This window comes from Protopterus annectens, chromosome 1.part1, assembly GCF_019279795.1.
Source record: "Protopterus annectens isolate FY-2018-M chromosome 1.part1, PAN1.0, whole genome shotgun sequence".
Classification (NCBI taxonomy): domain Eukaryota; kingdom Metazoa; phylum Chordata; order Ceratodontiformes; family Protopteridae; genus Protopterus; species Protopterus annectens.
Genome location: NC_056726.1, coordinates 1,568,536,254 through 1,568,563,643, shown reverse-complemented (window position 1 = coordinate 1,568,563,643; position 27,390 = coordinate 1,568,536,254). Strand labels below are relative to the sequence as shown.

General features: G+C 38.9%; 1 protein-coding gene across 3 annotated transcripts in view; it reads left to right on the top strand.

Moving 5' to 3' along the window:
- The window catches only part of IFNLR1 (interferon lambda receptor 1), a 224,057-nt gene that overhangs the window by 78,963 nt on the left and 117,704 nt on the right, over positions 1-27,390 (top strand). Inside the window, exon 2 of one of the 3 annotated variants that reach the window (XM_044083299.1) lies at positions 13,343-13,466. The exons of 1 other annotated variant lie outside the window; for it this stretch is intronic. In XM_044083299.1, coding sequence (XP_043939234.1) covers positions 13,343-13,466 — 124 coding nt within the window. Of the gene's footprint in view, positions 1-13,342; positions 13,467-27,390 lie in introns of those variants that run through there. One more of the 3 variants, XM_044083307.1, reaches the window with a different exon arrangement.

Here is a 27,390-nt window from a genome sequence, read left to right as displayed (position 1 = left end):
GAAAAGCCCTTAGTGATGAGGTGTGCCACATAGAAAGTTTTCCTGACTGTTGTGGTGATGTGGTTATCGAAGGTGAGACCACTGTCCACCTGTGTCCCTAAGTCTCTTGTCACATTTTCGGTGTTTAGTGTACTGCCACTTATGTGATAATTCACGGGTACATGTTTTTTCCCACAGGGGATAACTATACATTTCTTGACATTGAGCTTGAGCCTATGGCTCTGGCACCAAGCATCTGTTTCTGTAAGGCCCTTTTGTAGAATATCCACATCATTTGGGGATTCAATAATGGCTCCTAATTTGCAGTCGTCTGCAAACTTTGTTAGCCAGAGTCCCTTAGTGTTGGCTTGTACTTCAGAGAAATAGATGCCAAACAAGAGCGATCCCAGGACTGAACCCGGAGGTACTCCACTTGTCACTTGTCTGGAGCTGGATTTGGAGTCATCTACTTTTACAGTGTGGGTTCTGTCAGTAAGCCAGTTGGCAACCCATCGAGTGATGTAGGGATTAATGCCCAGCTTAGTAAGTTTATCTATAATTCCAGAGTGGGGGATGGTGTCAAAGGCCTTGGCGAGGTCCAGATAGGCTGTGTGGACCACCTTACTCTTGTCCACAGCTCTGGAGACTGATTCAAAGAAGTCAATCAGGTTCAGGAGACAAAATCGGCCCTTCATGAACCCAAACTGCATGGGGTCCAGTGTTTTAAGGTTGCCAATTTCTTTGTTTATAAGTTCCATTATAATACGTTCCATGGCCTTGCAAATCAGGCTCGTCAGACTGATGGGGCAGTAGTTCCTGGGATCCAAGGAGGATCACCCCTTGTGGAGTGGGATAACTGTAGCTATGCGCTACTCAGTGGGCACAAAGCCTGAGGTGTGGCTATGATTAAACATGACACTTAGGTGAGATGCCAGTTCATTTTGTAGTTCATGTAGTACACAGTCTGGGATGTCGTCTGGTCCCATGGATGCTGTATTCTTAGTTTTGGAGAGTGCGTTTTTTACCTTTGTGGCCGTTATTACAGGAATTTGGCAATCTTTCGGTATTGAGATGGTCCCTTTAGGGGGTGAAAGGGGGGTGAAGTTTGCACTCAATCAATCTGCCAGGATATTGGCAATATCCTTGGGATCAGTATATTTAATGCTATTCTCTTGTAGCTGAGAGCAGATCTGAGCATTGCCATTTAGATTTTTGACATAGCTATAGAATGCCTTGTGGTTGTCTTTGGAATCTTTGGCAATTTTATTGGCAAAACCTCGACTTAAACTCTCAAACAAATAGCATTAATCTCTACAAATACAAGCAACTTATCACATGCCCCACCAGAGTACAAAATAAACAACCTGAAACAACCCTGAAACCCTTATGTTAAATAGAAGGTGCTACAGTATTTGTAAAAAAGTTTACTATGATGTGATAATCGTTGTCTATATTTTTTATATAGTTTAAAGTCTTTCTTTATAAAATTGTGTAACTGCCTATCTTCTGTAATCTGATGTTGTGAGTTTACTCATTATGGAGCTTTTCTCCCTGGGCCAAAACTGAAAATAGGTTTTTGACCCAGTGGACTTTCTTGGTCAGTAAATAAATTGATAAATAAATAAAATGCGTACTAAGCAATATGGCTGTCTCTGCATTTCTGTTAGAATGACACATACATTTGTAAAGTTAAGTTCCTAAGATGTCTGTTTCAATTTCATTCAGTCTGAGGCATATAATTGTCCTGAAAATAAGGAAATACCACTGAAAAGTAGTTTGTGATGTCAGATTATATCGAAGGAGAGCAGGATCAGAATCAGCATGAAAACAGCACAAAGAGGAAGGAAAAAGCTATGCAGGAGTGACTCACTAAATAAAGGCATCGTCTTTGTTGCACATCGGGATGGGTGGCAGAAATGTACTCTTGCTCATTTTTCCTGCCTGGGACGCAAGAGGCAAACTGCTGATGTCAGTACACTACTTACAAAAGACAGTGAGGAAAGAAGGCAGTGGATTTTTAAGGCCGTCAACTTTCCATTTTCTAAAGTGGTGTCTATGTGAGGTCCATAACCATTCAGCGTTGTTGGACGCTTACCGGAGACTTGTTTATACCGTAATATCCCCAAACAAGTTGCTCTGAAGCAGAAGGAAGTGGACTGTCTTATTTGCCTGTTTGAAGTCATCATCTTGGACTCTGTGTCACATCACTGGAGCAAATAAATCAAGGGCTTACTGGATTTAAAGTTTGCAAGCTTCAGGGCATCCTTAATAGTAGAGAGATCCCATTAGGTAAACAGTCAGTATGTGTGTGTACGTGGTTTAGGGAGGTCTTAGCCATTGTGGATATGACATCTTTGAAACAAATATGGCCAGTAATTTGATTGGGCGTTTCTCCAGATAGTGGCATTAGGGAATGGCCTCTGAATGTCATGGTCTTGGTAACTGAATTTACTGGGATGGTAAGTGAGATCCTGCTCTAGAAGGGTGTTTTGTATAGTCTTGGGGTTTGGTTAAGTGGACAGTAAATCATCCTGAGAAAAGTTGTCAAAACTAGGGATAATTCCAGAGTTTGAGATCAACAGCAACTACCATTTGAAGCTGATATTACCCATAAGTCAAGTTTCTATTGTGTAATTACTACATAGCCAATAAATTGATTTTTAGGTGTATATTAGGCTAATGATCCTAAGGGCCTTTTTAAGTTTAACCATGTTTCTCAAATATATCTGACAAATTTTGATACCCTAAGGTTATTTTAAGGGGTGTATGTAGATGTTGTAAAAAAGCCAGTTTGGGCATGGTTGAGTAATGCAAACCAAGTTGATATTCATAATTGATTCTCATTAAACTATAACTAAGGTAGTCTGTTTATAAAGTATGCTAAGAAATTTATGTGGGCTTGCTATGGATGGATCCTGTTAAATGTAAAAACAGCCACTCTACCCTCAATCTTATTTTTCAAAAGGGGGGTGAGGCAGAAGGGTGTGTTCCAATTTTTTAGAGCTAATCTTCTCATCCTCTCTGGAATAACCTACACTTGGGTGCTTGAAAGGAGACTTAATCTGATAGGTAAGTCTCTGAATCAGTAAGACCAGTAAAAGATTCCGTCCAGATCAATGCAGATTCCATCCTGGCTGTGAAACAATGGATGAATGGTTTTCCATGACACAAATACTACAGGGATTATAGGAGTCAGCATGGTGTATGCATGTATGTGGAGCAGGAGAAGCCATGTGTCTTATGTGAAAGTCAAAGTCAGTAGTGCAGCTAAACAAAATTATGTTGCTCCATTCCCGGTGCAAGAAACATACATACATACAGTTATTATTTAGTAATACTAGGACAGGCACTTACAGGCATTACATGTACAAAAATGTGCCATTTAGGTATTGCACAACTAGATATTGCACAAACTTGAATTTTCACATTAACGGATACCTGTGAAGGAAAAATATTGCCTACAGTATTGCACATTTAAGTTTCAGGACAGATGAAGATTTGGATATTGTCGGGCTTGCAGCACACTTTATGGTCCTTGCATTTCTGTAGCAAAAGTTGAACTAAATATCTTCAAAGTGATCATAAGACTCCAAGGTTGTGTCATGTTTCCCATCCTGTTCCTGCTTATTGTGTCATAACCACGAATGGGGAATATCCCATTTGAGAAGATGAGGCTTAATGACATTGTCCTCTTTTTTGCAGGGGATTGTGATTTCTGACACATACTGAAGCACTTCCTGCTGAGTATGAAGTGGTTGAGTTGAAAATGTTACCTCTAAATCAAAGATTATAGCTCTAACTTGGAAAAGAGTGGCTTGCTACCTTTGCAGCTCAAGGAGGTACCTTAAATGGAGAATTTTATATCACGTGGTCTTGTTCTAGAATGCGGATAGCGATGACTGGCGGAATGAGCAGTGTATTGATGCTGCAGTACCAGTACTTCAGGAATGATACCAAACTGTAGTAATAAAGTAATAACCGAGTCACACGATGAAGCTTTCAGTTTTCTGCTCAGTGTGTATCCTCAGCCTCAGCTGAGGGGTCCCAAAATTTTAGTAGTGTCTGAAAGCATGAGCGCTTGGATAAAAGTGGTGAAAATAAGGGTAAACAAGCCTGCTTTCCATGACATGAAGAGAAGCTTTGTAGTCCAAGAGGATCATATAGAAGAGCTCCTACTCCTCCATGATTATAGGAGTTACTGGATAAGCTTCTGGTACCTAATGAGGACAGTTCCTGGTGCCATTCCAGTAGAAGATATTCCATGCATTATCATCTGTGAGAAAGGCCCAGGCAGGCCCAAGATGGAATGGCAAAATTATATGTCTTAGCCTGAAAGGTGTGTTCATGAATGGGATATTAGTTAAAAACAGCAGAGTTATACTTCTGAGCAAAACAGAAACATTAGCCTTACAAGTATGTTCCTTGGAGCTGCATGCAGCCAGGGTGCTGTTATGTTTGTACTCTCCCTTCCCTGAATACAATCCTTTCACTCTATCATGTTTAAATAAGGTCATTCACTATTTCCAGCATCTCCTGAGTAAGGCAGTAAGTCAGAGATGAAGGGGGTCCTGAGTGAAGGGATGATTAGAAGGTAAGGAGAGAAGGGAGCAGCTGTACATTGTCATCTGTTATAGTGATATAAGTAATATGAAGAAATATAGTGTGGTACATGCAGGATAAATGGCCTCCCGACTTAACTGTGCTACAAAGATAAGGAAAAGCATTATACCTGCTAGAGCAGTCAGCTGAGCTCCTTGTCTCTGTTCACTAATGCTACAGCATACAGATTTTGAAAATGTGAGTGGTTTGGTAACATTATTAGGAAGTTAATGTAGTAAAAACAGTTGAAGTTGACTAAGTGGGAGCTGGGGAAAGACCCAAGCAGGCCCAAGATAGAATGGCTCTTTCTTGTTGACTATGCTGAATGATTAAAGATGAGCTCTAGCCGAGATAAAGTGGCAAGATGGACTAGAAGCCTAACCCCACTGGGGCTAATGCATAGGGTAGTTTAATTAAGAAAAGAGGGACAGAGGTAAGTGCAAGAAAGACAAGAGGCCTGGCAGTTGTTGCTATTAGTTACTAATAACTCAGTCTGAGGACCATAATGTGGTACTTTTGCCACTAGTTACAAATAACTCAGTGTGAGGACCATAATGTGGTATTTTTGCCACTAGTTACTAATAACTTGATCTGAGGACCATAATGTGGTCATAGTGCAGCCTGGAGTGCTAAAGGTTTAACTCTGTGTATATGTGGAACAGAAGGCCTAATGAAAAGTGAGAGGGAGAGAGTGGATAAGTGAATATTGGAGGTAGACGTCACAGCTTTGGAGCAATGGTGCCCAACTCTCACAAGTTGTAAAGAGTCAGCAGACAGGGGGAACTAAAGAGAGGTGTAGAGGTGGGCAACAGATAGAAAGGTATTTAGAATACATTGAGTAATGTAGAAGGAACCTGAAGGCCCATTCTCATCAATCTTCTTTCTTCTTCTTCATTCAGTTAGAGGTCACCACAGCAGATCATCTGTTTCCATTTCTTCCTGCCTCTGCATCTTGCTCTGTCACACCAACCACCTGCATGTCCTCTCTCATGATATCCATAAACCTTATCTTAGGCCTTCCTCTTTTCCTCTTACCTGGCAGCTCCATCCTTAGCATCCTTTTCCCAATATACCCAGCATCCCTCCTCAGCACATGTCCAAACCAGTGCAATCTCGCCTCTCTGACTTTGTCTCCAAACCGTCCTACCTGAGCTGAACCTCTAATGTACTGATTCGTAATCCTGTCCATTTTCTTCACTCCCAGTGCAAATCGTAACATCTTTAACTCTGCCACCTCCATCTCTGACTCCTGTCTTTTCATCAATGCCACCATCTCCAATGCATATAACATAGCTGGTCTCATATATCACAACCCTCTTGTAGACCTTCCCTTTCACTCTTACTGGTACCCGTCTGTCACAAATCACTCCTGACACTCTTCTTCACCCACTCCACCCTACCTGTACTCTCTTCTTCACATCTGTTCCACACTCACCATTACTCTGAACTGTTGATCCCAAGTATTTAAACTCATCCACCTTCGCCAACTCTATTCCCTGCATCCTCACCATTCCTCTATCCTCCCTCTCATTCACGCACATATATTCTGTCTTAGACCTGCTGACGTTCATTCCTCTTCTCTCTAGAGCATATCTCCACCTCTCCAGGGTCTCCTCTACCTGTTCCCTACTCTCACTACAGATCACAATGTCATCTGCAAACATCATAGTCCATGGGGACTCCTGTCTGATCTCGTCTGTCAACCTGTCTATCACCATTGCAAATAAGAAAGGGCTCAGAGCTGATCCTTGATGTAATCCCACCTCCACCTTAAACGCATCCGTCACTCCCACCACAGACCTCACCGCTGTCACACTCCCCTCATACATATCCTGTACCACTCTTACATACTTCCAGGAAGCTGAGTCAGTATAACCCAGTATCGCTAAGGGATTTATAGTGTCCCCACATACCCCAGCTGAAAATCTGCAATCACTACTCCAGTCACACATAGTCATTTTAAAGGATGTCATGGAAAATACCACCTCAGGTCTCCCCTGAAAAAAGGATACTAACCTAGTGGGACTAACCTAATCAACAAAGGATAGATAAATAAATAACTGAATACCCTGCTTGATAAATAAAAACAGTCTGTTCCAGAAAGGAAGGATGTGCCGGATTAGGGACCTGTCATGCTAATTAGTATTGTTATTGTGACTGTACAGAGGTTACCTAGAAGAGCTGTTTGCTTTACTTTTGGTAATGTTTAAGTAAAGGAGTTTAAAGAGTATAGCATTTTTCATGTTATAGAAGGTTAAACATAGATCACACCCTAGGAGCCTGTACAAGACTGAGTTAAGTCACATATTTTTTTAATTCTGTTAGGGTGTCTAAGTTTACTGAGACTTGAGATACATTTGTTGATGAAAATGTTTAGGTATCTTGAGTTGGTTTAGATAGTTAACAAAATACTTGTCGAAGGGGGCATTCTGTTAAATCATGTGCCTTATAAGGGAGGAGTAAAGTTTCATGCATGAGATGCATGGCTAGGCTTAAAGAGGCCCTGTTGGTTGTTAGGCTAGTACATACATATGAACCTAGTGTAACTTCTCTGGACTTGAGGAGGCACTATGAAGGAAAAATTATGCAAGGTGAAAAGATTTTCTAACTGTGATAAAGAAGAGTTTGCTAACAGCATAGGTATTCAGGCCCCTGATGACTGGGTTATATTTAAGTGTGATGTTAAATGTATGGCATATGATGGTGATATGCCAGATTTACTAAAGGAAACTATACGACAGTTCTTGGTATTGGGGTAAGTGCCTGCTTAACCCTCCAGCCATGTGTTTTGTCCAACCCTTGCTGAAATATTGTACTATCAGAATGGGATTTAATAGTAACTCCCAGATTACAGGCATCAGCAAATTTGCTTAGCCATAGTCACTATGTATCAGCTGCTTTCATGTCAGAGAAGTCCATGCAAAGAAAAGTGGTTCAGGACAGAACCCTGTGAGACACTGCTGGTGATATATTTTTTTCTGTACATCAAATTTCCCTGATTTTAATGTTATGGGATATATCATAGAGCCAGTTAACCACCCAGTGAACATGGGCAATAGTTCAAAGGTAAAATAGGCAATATGGACTGTATGACCTTTATCCATGACCTTGGTGAACTCTTTTAAAGAAGTGCTGTAAGTTGAGTAAGTATGATCTGCCTTTTACAAAGCCAAAATGGTGTATATCCAGGGATATAAGGTCACCTATTTTGTTGTTTACTAGTTCAGATACATCACATTCCATTGCCTTGATCAGTAGAGGAGCCATGTTTATTCTCCATAGCCCAGGAATATAAACTGAAGAAAAACTCATGTTGAAATGTTGATGTAGATGTTTTGCTATATGGAACTCAAAAAGTCACTTCATTAGAGTAGAAGGATTTTTTCTTTGCAGACCCTTTGACTGCCAGGTTGCCGACCATCAAACATCCAACTCTACCTATGATGGTGCTGCTGTCATGCATGTCAGAAGTTTACTGAGACTTGAGATACATTTGTTGATGAAAATGTTTAGGTATCTTGAGTTGGTTTAGATAGTTAACAAAATACTTGTCGAAGGGGGCATTCTGTTAAATCATGTGCCTTATAAGGGAGGAGTAAAGTTTCATGCATGAGATGCATGGCTAGGCTAAAAAAGGCCCTGTTGGTTGTTAGGCTAGTACATACATATGAACCTAGTGTAACTTCTCTGGACTTGAGGAGGCACTATGAAGGAAAAATTATGCAAGGTGAAAAGATTTTCTAACTGTGATAAAGAAGAGTTTGCTAACAGCATAGGTATTCAGGCCCCTGATGACTGGGTTATATTTAAGTGTGATGTTAAATGTATGGCATATGATGGTGAGATGCCAGATTTACTAAAGGAAACTATACGACAGTTCTTGGTATTGGGGTAAGTGCCTGCTTAACCCATCAGCCATGTGTTTTGTCCAACCCTTGCTGAAATATTGTACTATCAGAATGGGATTTAATAGTGACTCCCAGTTTACAGGCATCAGCAAATTTGCTTAGCCATAGTCACTATGTATCAGCTGCTTTCATGTCAGAGAAGTCCATGCAAAGAAAAGTGGTTCAGGACAGAACCCTGTGAGACACTGCTGGTGATATTTTTTTTTCTGTACATCAAATTTCCCTGATTTTAATGTTATGGGATATATCGTAGAGCCAGTTAACCACCCAGTGAACATGGGCAATAGTTCAAAGGTAAAATAGGCAATATGGACTGTATGACCTTTATCCATGACCTTGGTGACCTCTTTTAAAGAAGTGCTGTAAGTTGAGTAAGTATGATCTGCCTTTTACAAAGCCAAAAATGGTGTATATCCAGGGATATAAGGTCACCTATTTTGTTGTTTACTAGTTCAGATACATCACATTCCATTGCCTTGATCAGTAGAGGAGCCATGTTTATTCTCCATAGCCCAGGAATATAAACTGAAGAAAAACTCATGTTGAAATGTTGATGTAGATGTTTTGCTATATGGAACTCAAAAAGTCACTTCATTAGAGTAGAAGGATTTTTTCTTTGCAGCCCCTTTGACTGCCAGGTTGCCGACCATCAAACATCCAACTCTACCTATGATGGTGCTGCTGTCATGCAGCCATTGTTTCACCTTATTTTCCCTCCTTTTAGTGCACACCCTGTCCGATAACTCCCCTACCATCCCCAGTCAGCCCATTCCAGTCACATGAACTAAGGTCCATTGATTCCATAAATAGGCAGGAGCCCTGTGGCCCATGTGCTTCTGACATAAACAGCAACAGCTGAATCAGCCAGACGCTTAGAGGTGAGAGTTTGGGGTTTAAGAGCATACGAAGCTACAGCTCTGCAGGCAAGCCTAAGTTGCCTTTGACACTCCAAGAAGGAGGAACACCCTGCCCCCGGACAGATGCAGTCATCCAGTCCCACTAATTAAACTTACCATGGCCAAGACGGTCCTAGGATGGACATCCCCATCCTTGCTATGCCAACTCCTACAGCTGCTGAAGGAATTTATTGAACCTGGGTCATGCAGATTATAGTCAAGCCTTTAAGCTTCTGTGCCTCATGAGATAATAGAAAGCAGAATTAGTTCAAGCTGTACAGTCATACACACATTTAGAGGGCCAGCTAAGATTGAATGGAATGGGTTACAGGTAAGGAATGTTAATCAAATTGGAAATTCTAGTACCTAATGGTGGCATGAAAGTGGGTGGTCTGAAAATCCTTACATTGGTTCACATTGGTATATCACTGCCCTGCCTGTATAATTCATGAAGTACAGTTCACTTGGAGGTCAGAGGCTGAAAATATTCTTTTGCCAAGGTTACTTTTCTCAGACAGCTGTGTATTGGTGTTTAGATTCTGCAAAATACCATAGATGTTTTTAATGGCTTTGAGTACCACTGAGGGAGAAGAGAGAAAACAAATCAGGTATTGTATACAGTGAATTTCAAATATGCAACCAAACTAGGAGACAGAGACTGGAATTCATAGAGGGGTAGCACAATGAATATTGGTGAAGGTTGTGGCCTATACATGCTATGAACAATTCACAGACACAGAAGTACAATAATCCAGGAAGTATGATATACAGGGCATGCCAATGGACATGTGATGACATGTAAATCCAATGGACATGTGATGACATGTAAATGAGAAAACAGTGCAACAAATCATCAGCAAGGAATATTCAAATGTATGAAGCCAATCATGGCAGACTGAGTCAGAGATGTATAACATGACAGTGCTGTGCACATCCCTTTTGAACACTGCAATCTGTGGAGTATCTGACGGGAGTAGTCATATTTACAACCTAGTTTAAATAGTTAACAATGAAAGGTTTTATAATATATTATATTTGGAATTGTAAAGGTGCATTGATATCTTAGGACCTGCAAAGCCTACCTCATAAGACGTAATATAGGGGACCGTGATCGGCTTGCTGATCTTAACCTGTTTATTGTGTTTTTTGAGACATGGATACAAAGAAATTCACCTCTAGAGCAAACCTCTCGATGTGAATCTTGGCATCCTTGTCAAGAACACATAATAAGAGATTATGATCGGTGAGATGATTATAATTCTTTGTAGTGCATGGAGCTTTATCTGCTCCATGTACTATTAGTTACTGGGAAAAATCGTTGTGTTGGCTTTCAAAGGCATAAAAACACTGAGCCGATGCTGTCAGAAAGGCAGTGTAACACGGCCTTTCATGTTTACTCTTACCTTTAAAGCCTCTCTAATGTCTATATTTTCACAGAATATCCAGATTATTGCTTCATATTTTCAGTCTGTTCCTCATAAAATCTGTGGTTTTCAAACAAACCACTGAGGAAAGAAGTCATCCTTCACATTATGCAGGTGAACACAACCTGTTACTATAGCAACTTACTATTTTTTTTTTACAGGAAGATAGGGACACATTAAGGGTATGGAGACCAGGCAGAAACAAATATTTTGCTCTGCCGCTGTCATTTGCTGGTCAGTACTGGAAGATTTTACTGCCAAGCTGTAGACCTGACCTTTCACTACAGAAGCAGGAGGTGCTTAACAATTGTTAAGGTCGGGTCATGCACCACTCTGACACTTAACTGGTTTATCTTTTTCTGAATGTCATACCGTAATCACCTCGCTAAATGCACAATGCATAATTTATAATAATAAGAGGCAAAACTCCTGAACTTTGAAAGAGACAAACTATAATCTCTGCAGTTTGGAAAATGTTTATATAATGAAGTTCCATGTTGATATCAGGCAACTCAGAGTGCAGCATGTCTTTATGGAGGAAAATCTGTGTAGTTTAGCAGACAGAATTAATGCTACGAGCTATGTATTTTCATCATCATCATCTTTGGCTAATCTCTTTGGTGACTGCTTTCAGACTTTGTGATGCTATGAAAATCACATAACAAGACAGTGTTCCTGGAGAACTTACAGAAATATAAAATTCTCTTGTTGGGCTTATATGCTCAATAAATGAAAAATAAATATCCAGTAAGGCCTGCACTGATTTTTTAAATGGTTCACATGAATTATATCTGCCCTTATTTACTCAAAATTCATACTGTAGTATTACATTGAATATGATTTTGTTGAGCACTGCAAATTGTTCCAGTAAGAGCAAACTTATTGGTCTTAACTATGTTAACTGAATGGATGTATTTCACTTTATTAAACTGTGTATGTGTATGCAGAGTGTGTTTTTGCTGAGATCAGCAGTTAGTTGGCTAAGTGTATTTTTCCTTTTCTCCACTGTTGTGCAGTCTTGGATTTAGTACATATAAAAGGGGAGAGGGGGAAATGCAATTCTGTTTTAGGTGTTTTAACTTTCTTTTTTTTTTTTTTTTTTACCTTTTTTGGTTCCCTCCCCATGTCAACCTTATGGCACTACCACCCAGTGCCCCGTCTCTATGCTGGATCTGCCAACAAGTACAAACTCACCTAGACTTATTGTGTATCCTGTTGTCCCTGTCATCAGACCTAAGGGTGTCATGGGGGATTTTGGTCACCCACATTTCATTCAGAAGAGATTTTTTTTTAATTTTATTATTATTATGCCCTACCCACTTTCCCCACCCCTCCCTTACATCCAATGACCTCATCCAAAGCCTACTCTTCTCATTGAACTAGTACTCCCCTTTGGGAGCATCATTAGTGAATGTTCTCCCTTCCAGCATGGACCCACCCATCCCTCCCTGCCAGTGCCTCAGAAACCTGAGATCTTAAGTGAACCTGGGTTACCTGGGGCACAATTAGGGCTTTATCCATATACACCAAGACATTGGCAGGTGTCTTCACTTTCTTTTAAGGTTTTTGTTGAGTTGAAGGAAATCCTTTACTTTTGGTGACTTCTGTTCAGGATAACAAACTTCAGTGTAGTCTGCATATAAGAACTGCTAGATCTTTTTATGTTGCAAAATACTGTTAGGACGTAATCTGTCGAGACTAATCTGCTTCACAGAAAATGATACAGTACAGGAAGCTGTCTAAAACTGAATCAATGCAGGCATCAAAAATTATATTAAAGGCAATTTTACATGTGCATAAAAAATGGAACAGTCACATTATAGAAGGTCAGTTAAGATACGAAAGATATGTGAATCTGTGGCTTAGAAAAAAAAAAACATTTATTTAAAGCAAATATTTGAAAGTGCTGCATTTGCCATCTCTAGTCTGACCTCAGATCTGTCTGTTTGAGCTTTGTTGTAGAGGACACTTAGCAGTTTGTTGGCTGTGCATCCATAGTGAGCCAAAGTTTTTCTTTTATAGAACTGATGTGAAATCCTAGGGAAGTGAATTGATGTACTGTGACTCACACTACCTGCACATAAGATTTACTTGGATTCAAAGAGCATGTCTCAAGCTTTGTTGCAAATTTGCTTCTTAATCAATGTGCTGAAGGGCTTCATATATGTATATGAATGTGCATAGTATGAAACGTCATATTTTGAACTGTCCCAGACTAAATTTACATATTTTACTAGTTTTCTAGATCTGCTACCATCCTTGAAGGCTTTATGTGAGATGGGAGTGATTTATTATTGGTGATCAATTTATGCCATCAAGTCACCCATTGAGGGTTAGATCAATTCTTTAACTTTGAAACACGACTTGGCAGATTCAGTCTCCTTTTTGTGAGAAATGCATATCCCAGAGTACTATTTAATGCTGTAGTTCATGCTATTTAATAATTTATTCCTGATTTTATCACATGCTTTGGTAAATTTCAACTATAAGAAGCAGTAATTTAAAAATGTTAATCTCAGCTGCTTCATAATTGCAGGTTTTCCATTGCCCCTTCTTGCACCTCAAAATGTGACTATAGTGTCACGGAACTTCAGTGTGTTTGCCACGTGGCTTCCCGCTGATGGTATGCCTGCAGGAACATTGTACGATGTAAATATAAGGTAAGCTAACATTTATTTTGTAATTTGTAATATAAACCCAACACACTGACAACATAAAACTAGTATCCATGAATATAAGTAATTACATGCATGAGCATGTGGTATATTATTTGCCTGTGGAGATCAGTTATGTCATATGGTACCATAGTTGGAAGTGTCCAGTCTAAGACACTAAATTCGTCATGAGAACTTTACTGTTAACCCATAAATCCAAAATAATTTGTAGTCACTCCTTGAAGCCTATGTAAGTCTCCCATACCTCCCAGATATGAAGTTTGCCCCCACATCATCACCATCATCACCATCATCATCATCAACATCAACTCAATTTCCCCATTTTTCTACATGGGGGTCTGTGTATTGTGTTAACCGTCACCACCTCCCTCTATTCAATGCCCCTCTTCTACCGACTTCAATAGCCATGCCTGACTGTTGCAGGTCTTCTGTCACACAGTCCATCCATCTCTTTGCTGAATGCCCTCTTTTCCTCTTGCCTTTTTCCTGTCTGCCCACATCGTCTTCACCAGATCATCTTCAGCTGTCTTGCACATCTCCCCAAACCACTTTAATGTGCTTTTTGTGATCTTCTCTGCAGTTGGAGCTGAATCCTTTGACTTCAAAGAAGTATAGTTCATAATAGTTATCTTCAGATAAGTTTCTGGAAACCTGATTTTGTGAGAAATGCATGGTGCAGTGTACTATTTAATGCTGCAGTTCATGTACTTTAATCATTTATTCCTGATTTTTTACATGTTCTGGTAAATGTAGACTATAAAAAGAAGTCACTTAAAAATGTTAATTACAGCTGCTTTGTACTTGCAAGTTTTTTAAATATGCACTCTGTGACCTTCTCTGCAATTAGAGGTGCTTTGACTTCTGTTCTGATGTCCTCATTTCTTCATATGTCCCGCAGTGTGCAACCTACCACCCATCTGAGATACTTCACCTCCATCACCTCTAGCTTCCTTAACTTTTCTGTCTTCTTTGGTCACACCACTGTTTTGCATACCTTGCATAACTTACTTTTTAGCTTCTTAGGCATTTTTTTGTTATACACTCTCTGGCACTCTCTTCCAGTTGGTTGCTGTCCCTCTGAATCTTGCTTCAGCTTTCTTGTTCAGACTTTCCTTCTCCTCAGACACCCCCCCCCCTAACACTTGAAGCTGTTAACCTGTTCTACTGTATGCGGTCTCACCCCCTTCCTTACGTGTACTAAATTTACAATTGCACAGCTTCAAAAGAAGAATTCCTTGAAAGTGTGAATACAGTAGCTAGACAAAGTGTGACCCTGTAGTCAAATAACCTAATGGAAAGTAGAATGAGAGAAAGATCACCTTGGTGAACCAGGATCAAGGAGATAACAACTGACCAGTAAGTTAATGACCACATGTAGGTTACTGCTTACATCACCTAATCAAATGTCCTTCACACAGGAGCGGCCTTAGATCAACTGGCGCCCTAGGCAAAAGGGCGCCACGGCACCTCCCACCACACTATTCGGTGCCCCCATTCTGGTCTACCTACACCAAATAAGTACTGGAAAAGGGCCCCTGCTAGAGTGGCACCCTAGGCGACTGTCTAATTGGCCTATGCCTAAGGCTGGCTATGCTTTCACATTCCAACCATTCCAGATCTTTCTGAAAGTCCAGTCTCCTGTTTCTATATACTTTTCAGAATGTATGCAATGGTTCCAGTAAAAATGGTAAAAAAAGGTGTGTATATTACATTATGTGAGAGGCACTGACTTTCTCTGGTAATTTACTAACTAATGAAAGCAGTAAAATAGGGCAAATATTAGATGCCATAGAAGAGGACAGGAATTTAAGAATGTTGATGTTAATAGATTGTTTTGGTACTGAGGGAAAAAGTTTAAGATGTGAGTAGGTTGATTCATGAAAAGTCTTCTTCCTTTGAGCTGACCAAAGCTGGAGACATAGTTATATGTATTATTATTGACTTTAAAAGAGTATGCAGGAAGTTGGTGTAGAGAGGAAAGATACTGAGAGAATGCCTCAGCCACTAGAGTCAATCTTCAAGTTTATTTATTATTTTAGTTTAAGTGTGCCATTGATCTGGCCCAAATGCCCTTTTCAGTCATGATCCAGGCCCTAAGCAACAGCAGATACTAAAAACAGATACATACAGACACAGAGGACATATCAATGCAGAAAGTTAATTAAGCAGATACCTTTTACACATCTTAAAATGTATATTTGCGAATGAACAGCAAGGTGTGCATTGAACATTTATAAACTTCTGAAAACCAGCACATTATGACCTCTACAAATTAATTCTTATGAAGAGTTATTCATATCTGTACATATATGCAATCAATGATAGCAATTTATGTGATACATAATAGATATGTCAATGTAGTCTCTAAGACATATAGATTTCTTTTCTTTGCTTAGATGAGATTTAAGATTCATTTTAAATAGTAAAAGATTAGTGAGGTATTTTTATTTCCTCTGAAATGTTATTCCAGGAAGCATGTGCCATTTTGATGAAGGCTGTTTCAGGCTTAAAATTGTCTGCTAGGGGAACTAGCTTTGCACTTACCAATAGCTATAGGTGTTTACGTGCAGCCATTTCCTCATGATAGCAAAATCTTACTGGAACTTACTGCCATGGGGTGTTGGTGTTCTTACATGATTAGGTAATGACAATATCATCAGAGTACAACACACAATTAATTTTAGGGAGGTCTCAAGGAATGTCATTAATGAAACTCAAAAGAGCAATGGTCCTAGGACTGACTCTTGGGGAACACCTGAGTGAGTCACCCTAGCTGAGGATTCTGACCCCAGTACCCATAACTTTGAAAGTGCTTCCAGTGTGGTAATTACTGAACTGGGGTAACTCCTCGAGAGAAGTGTTTGGCCAACAATTTATGAAGAAACAGTGCATGAGCAACTATTATATTTGGAGATATACTGTAATATCTGGCTGCAAATAACTTTCTCAGATATTTTAGTAAAAGGACACAGGTTGGCTGTAGGCTCAGCAGTCAACTATTCAGCTATTAGTTATAGCTGTTATAGTCAGCTATTCCAAAAGCATCTTGTTTTTCCAAAATTCCAGATTATCTTTCCTCCCCCTAGTTTCTACCTTTGTAGTCTCTCTTCATTTGTTAAAAATCTTCTGTTCTGTAATATAATTACATCTACATCGCATATAGTACACCACGCCAAAATCTTTATTTTTCTTACTGTATTCTTAATACTATTCACATAAGCAAAAAGCACTCTAAAATTTGTATTTTCCCTTATCCTTAGATTCATAAGTTCATAGCTAATTACTAGGCTAGCTGCCTTACTAGGCCCTTCTAAGCCTAGCCAATTTCCCTCTCAAAAGTTGCGAGTCCAACACTGTACCTAGTGTTTGAGTCAAACACCCTTACTGTTATACCAACCCTCAGTTATTAGCTGTATAGATTCTTTTTCATACATTTCCTTTTTTCTTTTGTACTTATTTTAAATTTTCTTTTCTTTTTTTGTCTTTTACCAATAGAATTCTTTTATTTTCTTTTACTACGTGCAAATTCTTCATCACTTATTTCAGAGCCTTCTATGTCCTTTGTTATTTTTTCCTTTACTTCTAAATTTTCTTCAGTCTGCTCATTTTCTTCTCTTTCTTTTTCGTTTTTTCCTTTATCTTATTTTCATTTTTGTAATCCATCTGTAAATGTCCAATTTTGTTCCATTTATAACACTTCAATTCATATTTTTGCATCACGTCCCATTTCCACACAAATATAACATTTTCTTTTATCACAATTACTTATCAAATGCCCTTCTTTTCCACAAAAAAAAAACATGTATTGGGCTGCCCCTAGTATTTTATGACACTCCTGTTCCCCTCCACATTTATCATGCTTGATATACGTATAATTTTTTCTCTTTCTATTTTTAACACAGTCTTACAATCCCATACACCAGTCCATAAACTCATTTTATCATAAACTTTTGCAATGTCCAGTACTTCTTTGAGAAGTTTTCAAATGTCCTTTCAAATTCTGTCTTTCCACCTCTGTTTGAAATTGTATATGAATTTTCTTTTTTGTTTCCCTGTTAAATGTTTTTATCACATAATGATTCCATTGGTTAAAATCTTTCTTATTTTCATATTCTCTAAGAAAAATTTCCATTATAAAAATAGTCAAATATAATGTCACAAAATGTTTATATTAATAAGAATAAATGGTCTTACCTCATGGGCTTTGACACCCAAAGGAGCTATTAAATTGTCCACGCTTCATACCTGTCCATTTCTTTGTCTTCTTTACGTTGAATCCTTACCACTTACTTCTGTTTTTCATTTTCTTCTACCTTCTTTTCTGCCACTCTCCTTTTGCCTTCTTTTACTTTCTCTGCATATGTTTTTTTCCATCGCACCATTATTCTTCAGGATTGTCTCTGTTTCATCCTTTTGCATTTTCTCCATAATGTCCCCCAGAAACATCTCCTTTATTTTCTGGCTCCTTCTGCATTACCATTTCATTAAGTAAATCATCCCACAACCAACTTCCATCACACAGGTCTCTTTGAAATATCTCCTCAAAATCCTGCACACATTCTCTGGTCTCCATATTTTCTTTCTCCATCATTTCTCTAAACACTCCATTTTCTCCATCTCTCTTTCCATCTGCTTCCCCGTTACTCTGGGCAGCATCTGAACCTGGAAGGGAAACAGGAAGTGCTCGTGCAAAATGGACCTCACTTGCAACAATGATGAAATGTGAAGTTCCTTGGTGATTTGGCCAAATTTCCCCTAGTCACCATGAATACTACCCTGGGTATCACATGAAAAGAGGCAACTGGCCTTATGGGACTAACCTGATCAACAAAGTATGAGTAAATAAAATAAATACTTTGCAAACAACTCTTCAAACAATAATAAATATGTCCTACTATGTGAGAAACAATATGGATACAGTAAAGTCTTCAGTGCTGTTATTGCCCTTTATACAACAAATAACTTCATGTTTAGCAATATGGACAATGGTCTACTAACAGCAGGCCTGTTCAAATACTTAACAAGAACCTTTGAAACAGTAAATTACTCACTGCAGATCAATACGTTGGAAAGGCTAAACTTTGGCAATAATGCCCTGCAATGGTTTAGGATGTACTCCACTGATATCCTTTCAGGGTTTGATATTCTATATACTAATGTACCACAGGTCTCCATGCTTAGGATCCCTGTTGTTCTCAAAATTTATCAGCAAACTAGCAAGCAATCTATCTTATTCTAATATAGTTGATGACTTTATGATTGTTGTAATGGTGAAGATGTTTACCTCACAGACACAAAGTACAGGAATTGAATTTCACCTTTGGTCACTGTCTGCTTATTTGATAGGTATGCTTTAGAACTGACTACGTAATAATTACCTATGACATCTTATTAATGGGGTCTAACAAGATCCTTACTGACTTACACCATAAACTGCAAGCCAGCTTCATCTTACTCTACAATCGGATGTTCTTCAGCTGACTCCTAGTTAATCTATCTCAAACTAATGTAGCGATTGTTGCAACTAGACAGAGGTTGTGCGGTGTCCCTCCCCTGGAAATATCTGACAAAGATTTGAATTTTACTCTTAACCTTAGAACAACCTTATCTTGGACTGAACAGAAACACTACTCTATGTGTTATCAATCACAGGGACACGGTTGTTAGTAAAACCCCAACACAAATAAAATTGTGCTATAAAGTAACATATTTCCTATCCCCTTCAGTAAGGTAGTCCTTGACACATGACATCCTTTTTTAACAGCTTTATTCAATTATCACTTAGACACAAGCAAACACACGTTTATATAAAAGAAAAATAAACCATATTAACATGTTCACAGATACAAACATTATACATCATATATATTCTTTTGTACAATTATTATCAATCCAGCATTACCTAAATTACTCAGTTTCTGTCTTCCCTTAAACCTCACTGTTCCTCCAAAACATTATTTTGCATATATTACCTGCCCAAAAAATGTAGAAGCATGTATTTCTCCCACAATTTCCCTTTTAGTCTATGTTTCTTGCTCCTTCCTTTTTCTAAAGGTTGTACTTCCTGTTCTTTTATCTCTATTTCAATATTCACTACTTCAAATGCAGTTGCTTTAGACTTTTATTTCCATTTTCTAGTGACTGCTGTTTTGGCAGCCACCAGAAGTAAACTTAACAAGGCCTTACTATGTCTAGGCAATTCAGATAATGTATTCCAGCTCAAAAAAATAAAATTATTTCCTTTGTTACACCCATTTGCTCACCCAATATTTCTGACAGAGTCCTTTGTTGGGAATATTTCAAGTCTGTCAACTCATTACACTCCCAGAACGTATGTTTCCAGTTACCTCTTTCTTCCCCATCACACCTCCAACATTTGCTGTTTACCTGAGGAAAAAATTCTTTGGAGTCTGCTTTGTACTGATTTTTAACTAATAAAACTGTATATTGTTGTCTGTATGTCTCTTGGTGGACTCTCCATATGAGAAGGTCGAAGTGATTTGTTGCAGTGAGCGGTCTTAGTTTATCTGCTTCGTATGCTGTTGTGTTGGTCACTCGTATTTGGTCTTGCACATAGCGCCCATGTTTGTATGGGGTATAAAAATACCTATGCAAACACTTGCAAGCAAATTTCCTAAATCATCTAGACATTGTTGCACATTTGTGAGTCATACATACATCCTCCCATTGTTTCCATGTGAATTGGTTATCCAGTCTTGTTTCCCAATCCTTTCTAACCTCTCTGACTGATTCCTATATTTACTGTCCAAATATTTTATATGCTGTAGTAGTTAGACAAGTAACATCCTTATTCCAAAACTAAATATTCTCTACTGATTTTCTCCTGTTCAGTCCTCATATGCAGAGTATCCAGTCCACTTAAAATAAGATATGTAGATTTACCCCTCTTGCAGAGTCCCCCCCCCTTGCAACCAACTTAAAGGCATCAATTAATTGCCCAAAAATTGCAAAGCTACCCTGATGTTTAGCATGCTACTTTTCAAAATAATTAATAAAGGACAGTTCCCCTAACTAAAGTCAAAATTACAACATACAGAACAAAACTACTCTCTCAGGGACAATGAAGAAGACTGTCTTAACTCAGGTTCATCTTGATTCAAAATAACAGTAGGAGAAAGATCCTTCCCTAAACTTAGCCCATTAATTTGAAGCGTCCTCCCTCAAAATGTTAGGCAACAAACCATCCTGCAAGCTTTCAGAGAAAAAATAAAGAAGACCATCTCATAAGGGATTCGACCTGTACCTGCTTCCATGATAACAGCTAGAAAACTCTCTGCTCCATAATACTCACTTAAGGGACGCAATCCTTATCTTGTTCAAAGCTGTCAGTTATTTGTATTGAATATCTTAAATGTATATAATGCATAGATTTGATCCGCTTGCTCTGCATACTCTATTTAAATGTCTATATTTTTTCTGAAATATAATCTTATTCAACTTAAAGTATATTATTCCTCATTATAATACAATGTGTATGTACGTACTCTGTTGCTCATAGCCCAGGTAGTAGCTGAAATGGGGCACTGATCCAGAATACTTACTTGATTATCAAAATAAAATAAACAAACTTCCAGGTACTGTACAGTGCATACAGTGTTATATATAACATGACTGTGTGCTTTATATGTAGTTCCCATGATTCACATATCTGGTACTTGTGTGATATATATATATACTAGTGTTTCACAGATTCATCTAGCTGGCAATACAAACATTACCAGCCCCAAGAGTCGTTGTTATGCCACTCCCATTAATATAGATAGCAGGTCACTCATAATGCTGTCCACTCTTCTGTGCAGCAGGTGATGCAGGAGATGCCCTGGAACCATGGATGATGACCCCCATCCACAGCCCCCATACCATGGCAAAGATGGAGTGCAACACCACACTGTTGTAGGAATATAAAATCATCTAATGTGTTTTCACAATTACGAAGGCTTGCTTCCATTGCTTTGATATATCTGTTGGTAAAACGCGTCCTTCACCACAGACCTGTAGTAAGATGTTTGCTGTCTCTGCCATGCTGCCCAGTACTGTGATGCAAAAGCATTTACAGTATAGCAACATTGTAGTACTGTCAGGCACATCTATGGCAGGAGTGGAGGAGGAGGAGTCAGGTCAGGTGTTGACAATGTAGCAACATTGTAGTACTGTCAGGCACATCTATGGCAGGAGTGGAGGAGGAGGAGTCAGGTCAGGGGTTGACAATGTAGCAACATTGTAGTACTGTCAGGCACACCTGTGGCAGCAGTATAAGAGGAGGAGTCAGGTCAGGAGTTGACAATGGAGCAACATTGTAGTACTGTCAGGCACACCTGTGGCAGCAGTGGAGGAGGAGGAGGAGTCAGGTCAGGAGTTGACAATGTAGCAACATTTTAGCACTGTCAGGCACACCTGTGGCAGCAGTATAGGAGGAGTCAAGTCAGGAGTTGACAATGTAACAACACTGTAGTACTGTCAGGCACACCTGTGACAGCAGTGGAGGAGGAGGAGTCAGGTCAGAAGCTGACAATGTAGCAACATTGTAGCACTGTCAGGCACACCTGTAGCAGCAGTGGAGGAGGAGGAATCAGGTCAGGAGTTGACAATGTAGCGACATTGTAATACTGTCAGGCACACCTGTGGCAGCAGTGGAGGAGGAGTCAGGTCAGGAGTTGACAATGTAGCAACATTGTAGTACTGTCAGGCATACCTGTGGCAGCAGTGGAGGAGGAGGAGTCAGGAGTTGACAATGTAGCAACATTGTAGTACTGTCAGCCACACCTGTGGCAGCAATGGAGGAGGAGGAGTCAGGTCAGGAGTTGACAATGTAGCAACATTGTAGCACTGTCAGGCACACCTATGGCAGCAGTGGAGGAGGAGGAATCAGGTCAGGAGTTGACAATGTAGCAACACTGTAGCACTGCCAACAAAATCTGGTACCAATGGTCAAAAAAGGCAAGACTGGTGTTAAATTAGCGTACCACAATTTATTGAACGCTTTCGTCAAAAGACTTCATCAGAAACACAATCAAATTTAAAAACATTATTTAAATACTCGAACCAATTCTCCCTCCATCGGCTGGGGTGCCTTCTGTGTGGTGCCGTTTCTCCCACATCCCAAAGACATGCTGCAGGTGGATGAAGAAGATTTAAATACTCGAACCAATTAAACAATTAATCCATCAATGTAAAATTTAAGAAGACAAACCACTAAAATACATAGAAATACAAACAAAAACTTTAACTTAATTTAAATATGCAATTAGATCAGCATCTTTGTTAAGATTTAACTTGTTATAGTTTAAAAAACATTTAATATTGATAGCCTCATTTAACCCAGGCTTCTTGTCAGCCCCAAGTTTAATTTGCCATATCGTTTCTCTTTGTTCAAGAAAGTTCTTGAAATCTCCACCTCTCAAGTCCATTTCAACAACTTCCAAAATGGTAAAAAGAAGCTTCTTATATTTAATACATTCCAAAGAATGTTTACACAAGGCATTTTTAGAATCTTTAATCTTAATGCTATAAATATGCTCCCTGATACGTTCTCATAAGGTACGTGTAGTCATACCAACGTAAAACGCAGGGCAGCCACTGCAGAAACTAATGTAAACTAACCCCCTAGTTAGACAATTAAAAAAAACAGGAACTTCAAAGGTAACCTTAATGTGTTCCAACGTAACATAGAGCCCTTCTAGAATATATCTACAAAAGTTACATTGTTCACATTTGTACTGTCATATCAAGGGAACAAACAGCACCATTATTAACACAGAAAAAGGTGTTTTCTTTGCCAAATCCTTTAGAAGTTACCAAAGGGGCCCTCAATAAATTTGGGTATAAAAGATTCCGTTTATTAAGGATAGCAAGTCCTAAACTTTCCAAATACGTTTTATCATATCCCCTATTGACAAACATTCCTGTAATCAATTTGAATTCTTTTAACAAATCACTATTTTTAGTTGTCATACGGCAAGCTCTAATATATTGTCCTTTTGGAACATTCTTTTTTATATGTTTTGGGTGGTTACTATTGTAATGTAAGTAACCGTTTGTAAAGGTCTTTTTACAAAAAATCTGACTTTGAAAAATCTTTTCTGTATTGTCCCAACAGAAAGTGACATCAAGAAAATTAACGAATTCATCACTTCCACTTAACAAGAATTTAAGAAAACCAGTGGATCTATTAATGTCAGCCAAAAAATAATGGTGCTGTTTGTTCCCTTGATATGATAGTTGATAGTTGGGATATTAAAAGTTTAGTTGAAAAAAAACTGGAACATTTTAAAAGGGAATTCAGATTTGATAAAAGTTTTAGGAGAGAAGCCCAGATTTGTTTATAGGAACAGCTCCAATTTCAAAAAATTGTTGAAAAATGATTATTTTGGAGGTAAAGTTAACCAACATTTAACACACAAAAGGGGTATGCACAAATGTGAACAATGTAACTTTTGTAGATATATTCTAGAAGGGTCCTATGTTATGTTGGAACACATTAAGGTTACCTTTGAAGTTCCTGGTTTTGTTAATTGTCTAACTAGGGGGTTAGTTTACATTAGTTTCTGCAGTAGCTGCCCTGCGTTTTACGTTGGTATGACTACACGTACCTTATGAGAACGTATTAGGGAGCATATTTATAGCATTAAGATTAAAGATTCTAAAAATGCCTTGTGTAAACATTCTTTGGAATGTATGAAATATAAGAAGTTTCTTTTTACCATTTTGGAAGTTGTTGAAATGGACCTGAGAGGTGGAGATTTCAAGAACTTTCTTGAACAAAGAGAAACAATATGGCAAATTAAACTTGGGGCTGACAAGAAGCCTGGGTTAAATGAGGCTATCAATATTAAATGTTTTTTAAAATATAGAAAGTTGAATCTTAACAAAGATGCTAATCTAATTGCATATTTAAATTAAGTTAAAGTTTTTGTTTGTATTTCTATGTATTTTAGTGGTTTGTCTTTTTAAATTTTACATTGATGGATTAATTGTTTAATTGGTTTGAGTATTTAAATGATGTTTTTAAATTTTATTGTGTTTCTGATGAAGTCTTTTGACGAAAGCGTTCAATAAATTGTGGCACGCTAATTTAACACCAGTCTTGCCTTTTTTGACCATTGGTACCAGATTTTGTTGGCATTGTTTGTTTTTTATCCAACACTGTAGCACTGCCAGGCACACCTGTGGCATCAGTGAAGGAGGAGAAGTCAGGTCAGAAGTTGTTATAGGTTCATAGGCTCATAGGTTAGTGCGAGGCTAGCTGTTCTTGGAGGCCATTTTAAGTATAGCCCGTTTCCATTTTTGTGCTCAAATTAACCTGTCATATTTCATTAGAGATTAGCGTTACCCATCCTATGGTTGATAATTATATATTACCGCTAATGATAATAACAGGGATCGTACCAGAGATAACTTGAGGGGACCTGTGTATGGGATAAAGCATTTAGGATCTGCCTGTGTCCATTAGTAGTACAAGGGCAGTGTGGGGTAAATTTTCTGTTTCACATCCATATATTAAGTTGCACTTGAATATGAAAAGGGATTAACTTTGTTTTACGTTGGAGGAACCAGCTACAGTGGAAACCCATAGGAGATAGACATGGGTTTAGCACTTGGCTATGCTGGCAAAAATATGATATCTGGTCCACAACTATGGGCCATGACAGGGACAACAGAGAGTAAAACTGATTCATGCATTACAGTGAACTTACTGGCCATGCTGTGCTTCAGATGTTACCATATTCATACAGGTCTGAAATGTGGGCAGGACACTCATCATGACTGATAAAGACTGAGTTGAAAGGAACAGCACTGCTACCTTAATTGGAAAGGTTATGGGAGGTGGATTGATTCACTACAAAGAGACAGGAGATTGGCAGGAGTCAGGGATTACATCTTCCAATGTTGATCAAGGTTTTCATGGTGTGAAACCTGGCCAGGTGTACCATGTGGAGTCATGGTATCAGAACTTGGGAAGTCCTGGCTGATGGATGGTGCATCACTTCAAAAGTGTATATGGGAGCCCTGCTGTGCCCCCTCCCATGTGAGGAGCCAATAGAAAGTCATCCATAACTCTGTGAATGGCCACAGATTTACATTGCACTCAGTAGGGAAACAGGGGACTGGGTTGGCATGGAATTTCAGGACCCTCAGTGGCTGGTTCAATAGGGTATTCCCATTATGTAGCCAGAAAAGCACTGGCCACAGCTATGGGAATCTTCACACCTACAGGTGGAGGCTACCACAGACAGAGGGACGGTGATGTTCCTGGAATAGAGTGTGCCATCCATATATGACTTTCATATGACTGTGCACCTAGCATCCCTAACTTAATATGGCCATGTTGGGCATTTGTCTGTACAGAGAAAAATAGCCTCTGAGGAATTAACAGACTCAATGCACTCCACAGAAACATTTCACAGCCCAGTAATGCTGCTTTTGGTATTCAGTTGTTTGTATCCTCATGCATGCACCACTGGTTGTCAAATGGACCACCTGTGCCTTCAGCAGTCTTGTCTGCTCCAGGTCCATATATGCCAGGTCACTCTGGACGCAGTGCAGGAAGTTGCACTGTCCACATGGCAATTATACTTTGTTGTGCAGGATGTGTAGCATTCTCAATATCTCTGATGTGGTGTGTATAGTTACTGTTTGTGCCTTGACCACTGATTTGCACTGATTTGCACATCTATTGATTGATGCCATGGGTAACATATGGGTTAGGGATTTTTCAGGAGTTATGGAAGCACTGGCCACCCATATGTCTCTGCCAGGTGGTGGGTGCATGCACCGTGGAGACACTGCGGCTCAGTGATATTATCTGCAGTGACAACTGCTGTGTAGCTTGGGAGGGGGGTTAACATGGACAGGACATGTGGTACTAATTGCAGAGAATGACAGTGGTTTACCTTGCCCCTTCACAATTATCTCAGGAGTGGGTCATGTGTGTGAACCATCCAATGATAGCATTACTAACAGTACCACTCAATTTTGACCTGTTGTCTTGGACCGTATTGCTCAGGCTGTGGATTGTATTTCATTACTGAAACTAAGTGGAAATTCCTTAAGATTCCAAGAGCAGGATAAGTTATTTCTTACACTTATTTCACTGAACTGCACTTCTGAAATGCTTATAATTGTGCTATACAGTTGATATACTACATTTTGCACTATTATAAAGCTTTGTTTATTGTTTCTCTGCATTTATGTACTATTTTATACTGTTTTAACTGTATTTTGCATTGCTAGATACTGTTTCATTACTCTAATTGCATGTTTACTGAATTACTTAACTGTAAACTGCTTTTTCATAGTGTGAGTTGTATTTTCTGTTTGTGAGTGCTCTATCCAAGCTTTTCTGTGCATTTTTGATTTTTTGAGGCTTTTCTGTTCTACAACTAAGAACTGTAACAGTGTGGATTACTATAATTATCTGTTTATAGTTAAAACATTCTCTAGAGTCTGCTTGCTCCTTGATCTGTTTAAAACTTTCATTTAGTGGCTACAGCTAGGAACTGTAATAGTATGCATTACTATAATTGCATTTTTATTTAATTACTAAATTGTAAACTGCTTTTTCATACTGAGACTTGTATTTTCTCTTTGTGCGTGTTCTTTCTATGCTTTTAAAGTGAGTTTTCTGTGTTCTGCTCAGGTGGCATAATCTTGATAGAGGCCTGTTGTCTATGCTGGTAGTTTTGTTTGAGTTTCCTGTGTTTCTGGCAGCCATTTTCTGCTGATTTTCTTCATTATTATTGAGAGTAACAAGGCCTCCTGACCTTCTGTAGTACGAGTGATTGGGTAATAGCAGGGGCTGAGTAATAATTTGATCTTCTAACTCTTCCATCCTTACTGGTATATAAACCCTGTGTCTTGAAAAGCTTGTGCTTGTATTGCTCAGGCTGTG